General features: G+C 38.7%; 1 protein-coding gene across 2 annotated transcripts in view; it reads right to left on the reverse strand.

Moving 5' to 3' along the window:
• Positions 1–14,022, reverse strand: part of ANKS1B (ankyrin repeat and sterile alpha motif domain containing 1B) — a 1,992,519-nt gene that overhangs the window by 1,116,624 nt on the left and 861,873 nt on the right. For both annotated transcript variants that reach the window (XM_006888510.1, XM_006888509.1), the window contains exon 12: positions 5,950–6,130. In XM_006888510.1, coding sequence (XP_006888572.1) covers positions 5,950–6,130 — 181 coding nt within the window. The remainder of the gene's footprint in view (positions 1–5,949; positions 6,131–14,022) is intronic.

Here is a 14,022-nt window from a genome sequence, read left to right on the forward strand (position 1 = left end):
TTATCTCTAGACAGGGCCTTCAGCAGCTACTTAACATACTTCCTGTGCTAACTCAAACTTTATTCCTGGGATTTCTCCCCAATCACCAAATCTGCTCATCACACAATCTCTCACAATGTCAATTTACATCAAAACCGTTCTACTTGCTCTGAACCCAACTTTTTTTTTGTTTGTACTTTTAATTTTTTTTTTATTTTAATGAACATTTACAGAGATTTTGGATTTTCATTCATTCATTGCTGCACTTTTCTCCCTGTCCACCCCTCCTCCTCCAGTTCGCACCTCTCCTTGAAAAGTAAAAAAATAAAATTCCTTCATTGGTATACAGTTCCCCTCTTCTCCCCCTGGGTACACTCAACTAGGCAGCCTTCATTCTGGACTCTTGTCATAACCGTAATACCCAATCATATATCACTCTTAAACTCTTGTCTCCCTCAGCTGTTTCAATGTAGTACACATAATTTATCCAATATTTCTCAGTCTCATTCCAACCCTGATGTCAGTCAAACACAACTTTTAAAGTCCTCTTTGAGGATTCTGCTTTTATTATAGACCATTTCCAATCCAGCATGAAATCATGCAGGGCCAATCTTCAAACATCTACCATCCATCCAATTTTCTCCATTCTCCACTATTTCCATTTTTGTCTATACTGCTCTCATCTCTTTGTGGATGATAACAATACTGCAGTAGTTTCCTCAGTGGATTTCCACCCTTCCCCAGTCTATTCTGAGCAAAATAGCCAGAATAACCTTTATAAGTATACATTAGGTCACATGACTCTTCTGAGAAACCTGATTTGACATCATTTCACTCAGAGGAAAACTGAAAGTTCATAGATTAACTTATGTGATCTACTTCCCAACCTTCATCTCTTCTCTTTTGATATTCCTTTTTTTAAGAAATAATAGATTTGACTCATTTGCCTAACACAGAAACTTGAAAACTTCTGCAGAATTTTTCCTCCTCTCTGTTTCATATCCAATCAATCACAACAACCTACTGATTAGTACTTTTCTTGTATCTCTCAAGCCCACTTGCATTTTATAGCTGATGACATATTTCTCACCATCTCTAGTCTATTAGGGTATGTTGTTCGGAGAAGCTATTCCTTTAAAGAGGTGTATCGTTATGTTTGGAGAGGTGGAGGGTTGGAGAAAGAGAGGAAGACCCTCGGTCAGATGGACTTACAAAGTGACTGCAGCAATGGGCTCAAGGATGTCAGACATTGTGACGATGGCACAGGAGAGGATAAGGTACAGATCTGATGTTCATAGGGTCACCGTGAGTCAGACTCAACTTGATGACATTTAACAACAAAAACTAGGCTAAAATCCAGATTTTCATTTCATTTTCAGCACATATACTTGATACATCTCTAGTTAAATGAAAATCTGCTCACATCATGATTCATGTCTAACTCCAAAGAGGATCTGTTTTAATCACACTTTTTATAATACTGAAATTAATCTTTAGATTACATAGGACAGTATGAAATAGGTGGTTGTTGTTGAGTTATGTGTAACTGAGTTGGCTGCAACTCATAGTGACTCTTGTGCGCAATAGCGCTGAGCACTCCCCTATCGTGAGCCAGTCTCACTGTTTCATACATACCTAACAATATTATCTCAGTTACTGTGTCAATCCATCTCATCCAAGGTCTTCCCCTTTGGCACTCTCCCTTTATCCTCCCAAGAATGATGTCCTTCTCTAAGTACTGGTCCCTCCTGGCAACATGCCCACATTATGTGAGACAGAGCTTAAAAATCCTCACCTCTAATGGGGCAACTTGGTTTCACCCTCTCCAGGACTAACCTGTTTGTTTTCCTAGAAGTCCATGGTATAGTCAATACTCTTCTCCAGCACCACAGTTCAAAGGCATCAATTCTCCTTCTATCCTCCTTAGTCATTGTCTAGCTCCTTCTGTGAAGTGGCAGGTATGTTCAAACCAATGATGTTTTTGGTTCACAGGATAAACACTTAGATAAATATTAGTAATTTACAGAATTAATCATTATAATATCAACATAAATATTTGTATTCTTTATGAAGTCCACTCTTCATTCAGTGAGTATTCCTGTTGACTATGTGGCAGCCATGAACCAGAAGCAGTTCTGTAGGAGAGGAAAGCATGGTGTGTGGTCTCCAGAAAGGGTGAACATATTTTTGGTTCTGAGTCAATACTCATTTGAGTTACTGATTCCAGATTTAAAGTTTTTCACTGGGAAGAATAAAAAGTATTCTGATACTTGACTTTTAGAAAGTCTACTTTCTCAACTTTATTTTAGCCACTGCACTATTTCTGTGTATTTCTTGGACTATTAAAGTTTTGCATTTTTAACAATAAATTCAGGTAGATAAGAATATTAATTCTCATTCCTTTTTTTATTTAAATAAATTATAGATCTAGTCCCAAACCTTTTGTTCCCTCTCTCCACTCTGACCCCACTGATGATAAAATCACACACATTTCATTGCTGCCAGAACTTCAGCGGCGCCATCCAAGACTGCTATCATCAAGATGTGAAGGTGTGACCTTTAAAAAGAACTGCCTCAGACCTTCCAACAGTTGAAATAGATTTAAGTAATGTGTTCCATGGTTTCCTAATAGAATTTGTCACCTCCATATTCTATCAAAAATTTTTGAGTGGCTTGCTATTTAGTAGAAATATGAGTGGACAAGGTACATATTCTTTAAATTAAAATGTAGGAATTTTAAAGTAAGGCATTTATCTCCTAGGAAAAAGTATCATTTTTATAATCTTGTTGTTGTTGTTATGTGCCATTGACTTGCTTGTGACCCATAGCAACCCTATGTACAGCAGTTCTGAAGCCTGCCCTGTCCTGAGCCAGTCTCACTGGCTCTGACACCCCCGCCCCCACTGCCCCAGGTACTGTATCAATCCATCTCAGTGAGGTCTTCCCACCCTGTATTGTCCCTCCTCCCTTCAGAGCATGATATCCTTCTCCACACACATCATAATTTAAAGGTATCACTTGTTCTTCTGTCATTCTTATTCATTGTCCAGCTCTCAGATACATAGCAAGTGATAGAAAAGACCATGGCCTGAATCAAATGTGCCTTGTCTTCAAACTGACATAAGAAATGATGCCATACAAGGATTGTAAAATAATTTCTAAAAAATGTTAATCTTGCCATTTTAATGACAATCTATTTCTAAAAATCTTAGCATTCCCTTGATGTTACACACCACTGAGTAAGAATCCGTTCATGGCTGACCCTCTAGCAGTTCTCAGAGGCAGTAATTCACACAGAGGAGATGGCCCATCTCTCTCCCAAGGAGCAGCTCAAATGTTTGAACTGCGTGCCTTTGGGTTAGCGGCTCAGCTCCTTACCACTGTCATGAGAGCTCCCTGTCCCGCTTTTCGTTGTTCCGTGCCTTCCCACTGAACATAACACAGAACTAACACTCTAGCAGGTTTTCAGAAGCAGTAAGTTGCATGCGAGGACATTGCCTATCCTTTTCCCATGGCACAGCTGGTGGATTCGAACCCCATGACGTAGGGATTACTGAGCAGCTTTTTACTACTGTATCACCAGAGAGGCAAGACAATTCTCTGATTATATTTTTGAGATGTTTCTAAAAGTGCTTTTAAATATACAGTTATATTAAAGTACTTAATTGTGTATAAGAATGTAACTACCCATATACACACAGAGACTCAATTAATACCTGATTTGAAATATATGCAAAGCGTATGTGAAATTCCTGCATAGATGGGAAATAATCAATTTTAAAAACTTAGGTTAGACTTATATATGAAGTTTAAAAGTCATATATCTACATGAAAGAAGATAATTTACAGTAAATTAGATATAAGGGGCAGAGATTTGATATGCTCCACTTCTTACATTTCTCTCTCTGTTTTTAAAATTTTTTAATTTCTCCTCAAAGAAAGAGAGCATTGCAAGTCTGACATGGTAGAACTAGACACATTTTTAGTAATAGGTATGGCTGTTGTTGTTGTTGTTATGTGCCATCGAGTCGCTTGCATCTCATAGCAAACCTATATACAACAGCCCTAAACTCGGCTCTGTCCTGTGCCAATCACACTGTCTCCAACACACCCACCTGATTACCTCAGTCACTGAATCAATCCATCTCATAGAGGGTCTTCCCCTCCTGCGCTGTCCCTCCACCTTACCAAGCATGATGTCTCTCTCCAAGGACCAGTCCCTCCTTACAACATGTCCAAAGTATGTCAGACGGAGGCTCAGAATCCTTGTCTCCTAGGAGCCACCTGGTTTAACCCGTTTCAGGATGATGAATCTGTTTGTTTTCCTAGCGGTCCATGATATCCTCAATACTCTTCTCCAGCACCACAGCTCAAAGGCATCAATTCTCCTTCTATCCTCCTTAGTCACTGTCCAACTCTCTGATGCATAACAAGTGATTGCAAAGACCATGACCTGTATCAGATGCACCTTAGTCTCCAGGGAGACACCATTGCTCTTCAGTACTTTCAAGAGGTCCCTAACAGCAGTCTTTCCCATGGCAATACGTCTTTTAATTTCCTGGCTACTGGTGCCAAGAGTGTTGACTGTGGAGCCAAGTAAACTAAAGCTGTGAACAATCTCAATCTCTTCACCATCCATCCTGATGCTGCCAATTGGCCCAGTGGTGAGAATCTTTGTCTCCTTGACATTGAGCCTCAATCCATACTAAAGGCTGCAGTCTTGGACCCTCTATAGCAAGCACTTCAGGTCCTCCTCAGTTTCAGCAAGCAGGGTTGTGTCATCTGCATAACGCAGATTGTTGACGAATCTTCCACCAATCCTGACCCCACACTTCTCCTCAGAGAGCCCAGCCTCCCGGATAATCTGTTCTGCATGCAGGTTGAAAAGGTATGGAGACAGGACACATCCCTGGTATACACCCTTCCCAATTTTATCCTTAGCCTGATTCTCTAATGTTTCTTTTCTCTAAATTCATCTTGGTAAAAAGTAGGCTTAGACCACACTGTTGAAATGTCTTACCATGTAGCAAGAGATAGCTTCTCTAGATTCAAAGTGGTATTAACAAAGTAGTATGTTAGTGAATAAAATTGTGACAGAGGAGAAAAGAGCAATGCAAGAAAAGCATTTATACATCTGTTTATTTTAACACCCCAGTATCATTATACCATGACTTTAACCACTACAGTGGGGAAAAAAAAACCCAAAACCAAAACACACAACCCACATATAAGCAAACTCACTGTCATTTATTTGGCTTCAATTCATAGTGACCTTTCTGGTTTCCCAAGGCTGAAAATCACAATGGGAGGTAACTGCCCATTTTTCTACATTGGAGCGCCTAGTTGATTTGAACTGTCAGACATGAGACTAGTGCACACGAGAACGTGCACCTGCGCACACGCGCGCGCGCACGCACACACACACACACACAACACACACACACACTCATGACAGCTTTATTGGCTGAGAAGTTAAGGAGTTGAGCTGACAAACCAAAGTTGAATCCACCAGTTGCTCTGCAGAAGAAAGGTGATTTATAGCCTCTGGACACCCACTGGAGAGTGGCAATGAACAGTAACTACAATTATTATATATATATATTTTTTTTCCACACTCTGATAAAATTATCTCTAAATTGCCACATACCTAAATTAACCAACCCCCAAAAGAGTGAAATCTAGGTAAAAATTCTTCTTACTTCATCTACCTCAAGATTTCAAACCAAGTCCACTTCTGTGGAGTTGATTCCAATGCACTGCGATTCTCCCTCCATTCACTTTCTGAGGCTGTAATTCTTCATCGAAAGAGCATTTCTTTTTTCTATGAAGCTGCAGGAGGATTAGTAGCCCTGACCTTTTGGTTAGCGTCCAAATCTTATGTACTAAACCACTAGACATTCTTAGGTTTGAAAAATTAAAAAAAAAAAAACACAAAAAACCCACCCTCAGTCGTGTAGGTTACCCTGTTACCTGTACGATCAGCTTCCTCGGCCTTGAGTTCTGCCGCTCCCAAGGAGGAGGTGGGCGGACTAACAGGAGGACTGGAAGTCACGCTGGCGCACCCTGTAGACGTGTTGATTTCAAAATATTCTTGGTTGTGATTCATTCGATGAAAATCCAGAGACGACACGATAGATGTTCGTTGCTTAGGCTAAAAGAAATGAGCACAAAAACAGTATGAATATTAGGTTCACCTTCAGCCCAAGCTCCCCATCAATTTAACCTAAGCGAATTTTCCCTTTAAATTACCTGCGTTTTACTCCGAAAAGAAAATTGTGTTTAAGATTGGAACACTGAATCATCATTTGATGAATTAAATAATGAAGAAATGATTTTATGAAAGAAATATCATTGCAGAATTGATATGATAATTTAGACTTTTTTCCCCGTGATTTCCCAGGAAGATTAAAATATAGTGCACCAAATTTTTCCTAATGCTCTTTGGAAAGTTTCTTTTTAAGTCACCTTTCATTTAACTAACATTTATTAAGCATTTGGCATTTACCAAGCCCTGAGGGTATAAAACCCCATAATAAAAAGGCCCTCAGGTCATTGGAGCATAATCAAGGCAGCTCTAGTTTGTGATTCCTTATATAGTCCTAGGAGTTGGACACACTACATGTTATCCCTAATTACCATGTGCTGTAATTTTATCATGAGAATTAAGTGAAGTTGTCCAGAATCTAAGAATCTAGTTGGTATTTGTTGTGAACTTTGGTTTTTCTCTTTCAAGGATTTTAATTAATCCACACATAGCAAGAAAAAAAAATCAATTTATACATAAAAGTCATGAAGTAATAGCAGATATAATCTATACCCTTTGTCAGTAATGGATTATTCCCTTGAGCAGTTTTCTGGTGTTTTCCACAGTTTTAATTATATTCACTTTTACCTGCCTAACAAAGCTTCTAACATTGTCCTTCAGAAAAGTTACAATGTTTTTGGCTCTGAGCTTTTTGGGCATTAAAAAAAAAAAATCAATCCATTTTATTTCCTTTGCCTTCCATATTTATATTATGGAAATATTAGCCATTGATCTAATATTAAGGTTTTGAAAGCCAAAATTTATCAATATATCATAATGCTCTCCTTTTTTCTTGTCACTAATATGAATATATTCTAAGGGCTGGAAACAGGTCACAGGAAAATAAAGTATAAATTATTTCAAGTACAGAACAATATTTAATAAATATCTTAAATTATCAAATGAAATATTTAAGCTGATATATTTATGCAAAGCACAAAAAAGATTTGATTTACTAGTATTATTGTCCTGAAACATTTGTTAATCACTATATTCCACAAATTATTTTCATGAAAAATACTCAAACCTGTCTCTTACAGTTGATTATAGTTTCAGACTAGGTATAACAATCTAAAATTTTAAATAAACAAGGATATTGAAAATGTGTATATTTTCCAGAGTATGTTTTGTATTTAATCATTCCAATATTGAATAAGGTTGGGTTGAATTGTGTCCTCTAAAAATACACAGGAGCTTAAACCTCTGTACTACAAATGTGATCTTATTTATAAACAGGATTATTGAAGATGTATCAATGAAATTAATATAAAGTTAGACTAAAGTAGGCTAAGTTTGTATGGACTGTTCTTATAAAAGAAGATACAGGCAAACAGATATGAAAGGACTACAGCCATGTGACATTAGAGGTAGAGGGGAACTGTTAGGATTATCAAAGAGCCCCGTCAATCACCAGAAGCTACTACAGCGCGTAAATTCACAATGCTTCCTCAATCTAGGAATCAATGATGGGATCAGAGAAGCTAGCACCCTGCTTTTGGGTTCTGGCCTCCAAAAAGGTGATCGAATAAATTTCTCTTTTTATGAGCTACTAATTTTATGGTATTTTGTCATGACAGCTTTAGAATACAAATACATAGGCACAAAAATAGTAATAAAACCCTAAAAAATAAAGAAACGGAAAGTCATATATACACTTATTAAACCAGAACTCAGATTTGCTCCCATTGTTTTCTTTTGAAGCAAAGAAGACCTAGGTCGCTTACTTACGGAACTCCAAACGTTGATGTGATTCCATTTTTCCTCACCTTTTCATCTCTGGCGTAGTAGAAAATACGATTGTCTGATTCAAAATATCCCATGCCAATTCATTTAATTTTGCCAATACCTAATATGTCAATATTTATGTGTCCCATTTCTTTCTTAACGTTGTCCTGTTTCCCTATATTTATGCTTCTCATATTCCACATTCCAGTCAGCAGTGTCTGCTTTCACCTGCTCTTCCTTCTTTGTGTCTCTGCTCAGCCCCACATGCCATGTCTGCTAGTCGGCTCTAAGTGTGCTCTATTATACATAGCGTTTTCGAAGACTTGTTATTTTGGAAGTGGAGGGTCAATCCTTCTTCTTAGTCTGTCTTAATGTGGATGTTCAGTTTTAGAACAATATCTGACAGACAAGCATTTTCTCGTAAGTAGTAGATGAAAAACACTTCCCTCTTATAGAAATAACAAATAGATTCAGTGTCGCCCCCAACTCCCTGGCAAGTGTGTCTTCTCCCTTCCCTTTTCCTACTCCATCAGCATCCCCTTGCACTCCTGCTATCTCATCTGGCACCTCCCTCACACAGCCAACCCCTGGATATGATGGATCAGACCTCAGGTTACTATTGTGATGCCCTGTGCCTTATGCTGCTGCTGGTAACTAATGCTGCTGCTTAAAATGAAAAACAAAAACAAAACCTAAGGAACAAATTCAAGCCTTGAGTTGCAATACTAAAGGAAGATATAGGCAGAATACTGAATGAGCCAGGAAGCATTATAAAAAGATGGAAGAAGTATACAATGTTACTGTACCAAAAAGAATAACCTGACACAGAAGAATTTCAAGAAACAACATATATGATCAAGAGGAAACAGTGATGAAGGAGACAGGAAGTTCAGGCTGCCATGAAGGACTAGGCTAAAAATAAGGCCCTAGAAATTGACGGAATACTAATCAATGTATTTAAAAATATAAATGCTGCTCTGGATGTTTTTAAGGTTATGTCAAGAAAGCTAGAGGCTTCATATTCTACACTATTTGCATGTTGCTAGGTGTGAGCCATCCCTAAAGAAGAACATCATGTTTGGAAGGGTAACAACATAAGAGAGAAAGACCTTGGGTGAGATGAATTCACTCACTGACTAGGGTAATGCGGGTAGGTGGGTGTCTTTGAGGTAATGAAATTGGCTCCAGGTAGAGCAGAGTTCAGAACTGTTGTACACAGGGTTGCTATGAGTTACAAGTGACTTGACAGCACATAGCAACAACAAGGGGAGCGAATTCATCTTACTTGGATCCATATTCAATATACTTGGTACCAGCAGTTGGGAGATCAGGAAACATATTGCACCAGGAGAGTCTGCAATCAGGGACCTCTCCAAATTACCGAGGAGCAATGATGGTAGTTTGAGGACTGAAGTGTGTGTGTGTGTGCTTTTTATGCATCTGAGAGGTCGACAGTAAGAAGTAAAGAATAATTGATGTCTTTGAATTGTGCCATTAGAGAAGAGGACTGAATATAAAATATACTGCCAAATGAATAAACAGATACAATCTTGGAGAACATGCATCCAGAGTGCTCCTTGGAGACAAAAATGATAAAGCTCCATCTCACATATTTTGGATATATATCTAGGAGAGACTATTCCTTGGAGAAGGACATCATGCTTGGGAAGATGGGAGGAAGACAAAAGGGAGGAAGATCCTCAACCAGATGGATTGACACAGTGACTGAAGCCATGAGCTTAAGTACGTCAGAGATTGTGAGGATGGCACATGTTAGGACTGAGTTCAGGTCTGCTGTTGCTATGGTCACTATGATGTGAGTCAACTTGATGGCACCTAACAACAGCAATAATGGCGGGTAAATGATCAATTTCCTGAGCAGGTGTTTAGTGACTAAGTTGGGTCTTGATGAAACTTCTGTGACAGACTTATGTTAGGCAGGCAAGCTAGAATGGGAAGACGGAGAGTTATAAAACAATTGTTCAGTATGGTTGTAGTACAGAATGTGTGGAAACAGTGATGGGTATAAAAATATTAAAACATAAAAGAGAAACTGCAAGGACAACATAACAAAGGGTTCTGAAAATGTTAAGGACTTTGATATTTTAAGGAATAATGAATGATTTGCAAGCAGAGGAGCATCATAGGGGGTTGAATTATAATAAACTGACTCTAATAATTTAGAGAGAAAGGCAGTAAGGGAAAGATTAGCAGAGGGGAGACTACTTATTAGGAAGATGTTAGAGAATTCCAAGCAAGAGGGAACGAGGTCCTGAAATGGAATAGTAGCAATGTGTCTGGAGACAGCACAGCATTATCAGGAGATGATAATTCATTTAGGTCTTAGGATTTGGCATCCGATAGGCAGCTATGAAGATTTTCTTTAAGGGAGAGGTCTAGGATGACTCATCTTTCTCATTGGGATGGATGCTGAAAGGAGAGAAATTGCTTTTGGGAAACACAAATATATATAGCCTAACATAGGTATGCAAATCTACATGACACGATCTTTCTTTCTTTGAGGAGAATGCTGTGATTTCACTCTATGGCATATCCAAAGGCTGGGAAGTCAACCAATAAACATCCCAAAGTAGAACAATTGATCAATGACGTTATTTGCTTCTTAGAACTGTCTTTTGGTTAGTAGTAGCTTGCATGGGGAAACTTAAGATGTAAGTGTAAAGCCCTCTGACATTCTGAGGTCAAGAAGGAGGAGAATCCTAATATGTTGGCCACGCTCTAAGGCAAAGATGAGCTCTCAGTACCCAATACAGCCCACATCCTACTTGTCTAAATAAAGGTTGCTATAAACACAGCCATGTTCTGTTATTTATTTTTTGTCTATGGATTCATTTAGGCTAAAATGGCAAAGCTGAAGAGCTGTGATGGAGGCCATAGATGTCTAACTCAGAACACCTAAAAGATTTAATATCTGGTCTTCTGCAGAAAAGGATCATATTGAATATACTATGGACTGCTAGGAGAACAAAGAGGTTTGTCTTAGAGACGGTGGGACCAGGCTGCTCCTTGGAGGCAAGGATTCTGAAGCTTCGTCTGACATACTTTGGGCACGTTGCAAGGTGGGACCAGTTCTTGGAGAGTGACGTCATGCTAGGGAGGGTGGAGGAACAGTGCAAGAGAGAAAGACCCTCGATGAGATGGATTATTTCAGTAGCTGGGATCATGGGTGTAGGTGTGTCAGATACAGTAAGATTGGCACAGGATAGAGCAGGGTTTAGGGCTTTAGTACATAGGGTCGCTACAGGTTGCAGGTGGTTCAATGGCATATAACAACAGCAACATTACTCATAATATTTGTGTTTGCCAGAAGCACATTCTTATGTTATCTTTTATTTCTCATCCTCGTGCACTTAGGTTGGGACATGTGCTTACCCCTAACCAGCTGACCATTAGTCCAAATGAGTCACTTCCATCCTCCTCTTGGTGTACAGACGATACTTCTACAAAACCCTCCAACAGGCTTTATGAGAAATTTGTTTTGGAAAGTAGAAAGTCAAGATAGACTTATTAGAAAGTTACTTTCCAAAGATGGGATGCATCTTCTACCTTGGAAAGGAAATGTGGAGGAGGTCACTTTATGAGAATATTAAGTACACTTTTTGTTAAACCATTGAGATTCCGGGGTCTGCCTGTTGTATCATTGAACATTACTTAACATGCACAGGATACACATGTACAGACAAGTTAAGGAATTACTCAAGATCACAGAAATAGCATTAAGGTTAGAAGGAGAGTCTGTGAGTTCAAATTTAGAGAGAGTGGAGAATACTAGAATATACAAAGGATAGTCAGGATGAAAAAGATATGAAGAAACGAAATACTATTAAATAGGGGGAAAATAAAGTGATGGTAGACATATTAACCACTGTTATTCTCCCAGTTTGCTATACTGTAGTGATTTATGCATAGTGATAAGAAGCTGTGCTGTAATCCCAAAGGCGAGCAGTTCAAATCCACTCAATGCTCTGCAGGAAAAGAATAAGCAATCTCTTCCTGTGCGATTTACTGCCTCTGAAAATTTGCTGAAGGGCCAGCTATGTGCAGGTTCTGACTTGATGGCTCATAACAACAATATGATGATGGAGCTCTGATAGCCTAGACGTAAGGAGCTGCACTGGCAATCCAAAGGCACACAATTCGAATCCACCGGCTGCTCTGAGAGAAAAAGCGGGCACGCTCCTCTCTTACAATTACTCCTTCTGAATACCCAGGAGAGGGTCAACTATGCAAGTTGGTTTTGGCTTGATGGCACCCACCCACAATGATATCAATGAAAGCTATGCCACTGGCATTTCAAATACCAGCAAAGGTTTTCTGGTGGACAGGTTTCAGGAGAACTTCAATACTAAGATAGGCCTGGAACAAAGGGCTGGCAATCTATTAAAAAAATCTTTATGGGTCACAACAGAATATTTTAAGGTATAGGGCTGAAAATGAGTTCCCCAGGTTAGATACCTCTACAAAATAACCACAACAATGGACCACAATATATCAATAATCATGAAGATGGCATAGGACTAGACAATATTTTGTTCTGGTATACACAGGCAGCCATAAGCCAGTCAGAGTCAATGGACAATTAACAATAAGCAGGAGCAATATTTTAAAACCTTGAGAAAAGAGAATAGGTCAGGAATATACTTAAAAATTTGAGTTTGATCTGTATTAAGATTTAAAACTATAAAAACAGAAGGTGCCCTAATGATGTAGCACACTATGCTGTAGGGACACCAAGCAAAGGTCACTGGTTCAAACTCACCAGCTGGTCCCTGAGAGAAAGATGATGCAATCTCATGCTTGCTGACTAGATGGCACTGCGTTTGGTTTTCTTGACTCTTCAAACAGAAATGTTTTATGATATTATGTATATGAGAGAAAAACAGTTTATGTAAACTCTCTGAAATTACAGATAAAATTTTCTACATTTGAAGAGCTACACCTGGCTCTTTGTTTTGAAATAATCTCTCTCTCTCCCTCTGTGACTCAACCCTCAAATCTCTCATCACTCCAAAGGACTCCCATCCAGCTTTCACATGCATCTACTTATCAGGAGATAGCAAACTATAACCTATGGATGAAAATCTAACCCTATGATTATTTCTCTCAAGTTGTGGAACTAAGAATAGTTTTCACATTGTTGAATGATTGTAGGAAACAATAAATCAAAGGAAGAATATTATTAATGATGCATGAAAATGATACAAAATTCATACTTCAGAGTCTATAAATAAAGTTTTATTGAATCACAGCCACACTCATTCACTGCTATACTGTAGTGATTTACATAATATGAGGTGGGATCTCTGATAGCCTAGTGGTTAGGAGTTGCACTGGCAACCCAAAGTCCCTTAGCTCAAATCCACAAGGCGCCCCGCAGGTGACTTTCAGGATCCAGTGGAGGAGATGAGTAGTTGCAGCAGGATTATATAGGAATTCCTTTGTACTTAGTCTCCCTGTATATCTCACTTGGTGATTTTTTTTTCATTTTGTTTTATGTACATTATGCATTCTACAACCTTGTTTGCTGAAAGTAACGAGACTTGAAGGACTTACTGAAGATAATGAAAGATGACAACCTTCAATATGAATTACACTTCAACATGAGAAAAACAAAACCCTTCATCTCTGGACCAATAGGCAACATATGGCGAATGGAGAAAAGACTGAAGTTGTCAGAGGTTTCATTTTCTTGGGATCCACAGTCAGTACCCATACTAGCAGCAGTCAAGAACTCAAAAGGCATAGTGCATTGGGGAAAATCTGCTGTCAAGTACTCTCTTTAAAGTGCTAAATGCAGGAGGTTGGTTTAAAGGTCTTCCTGACTCAAGCCATACTATTTTCAGTTGGTTCATGTGGATGAGAAAGTTAAACAATGAATAAGGAAGACTGAAGAAGAACTTATGCCTTCAAATTGGTGGTGTGTGAATATACCAGAACTTCTCTATCCATTCTTTTGTTGATGGGCATCTGGGTTGTTTCCAGCTCTTTGTGAA

Source organism: Elephantulus edwardii, unplaced genomic scaffold (genome assembly GCF_000299155.1).
Source record: "Elephantulus edwardii isolate Elephantulus edwardi_28Jun2011 unplaced genomic scaffold, EleEdw1.0 scaffold00068, whole genome shotgun sequence".
NCBI lineage: Eukaryota > Metazoa > Chordata > Mammalia > Macroscelidea > Macroscelididae > Elephantulus > Elephantulus edwardii.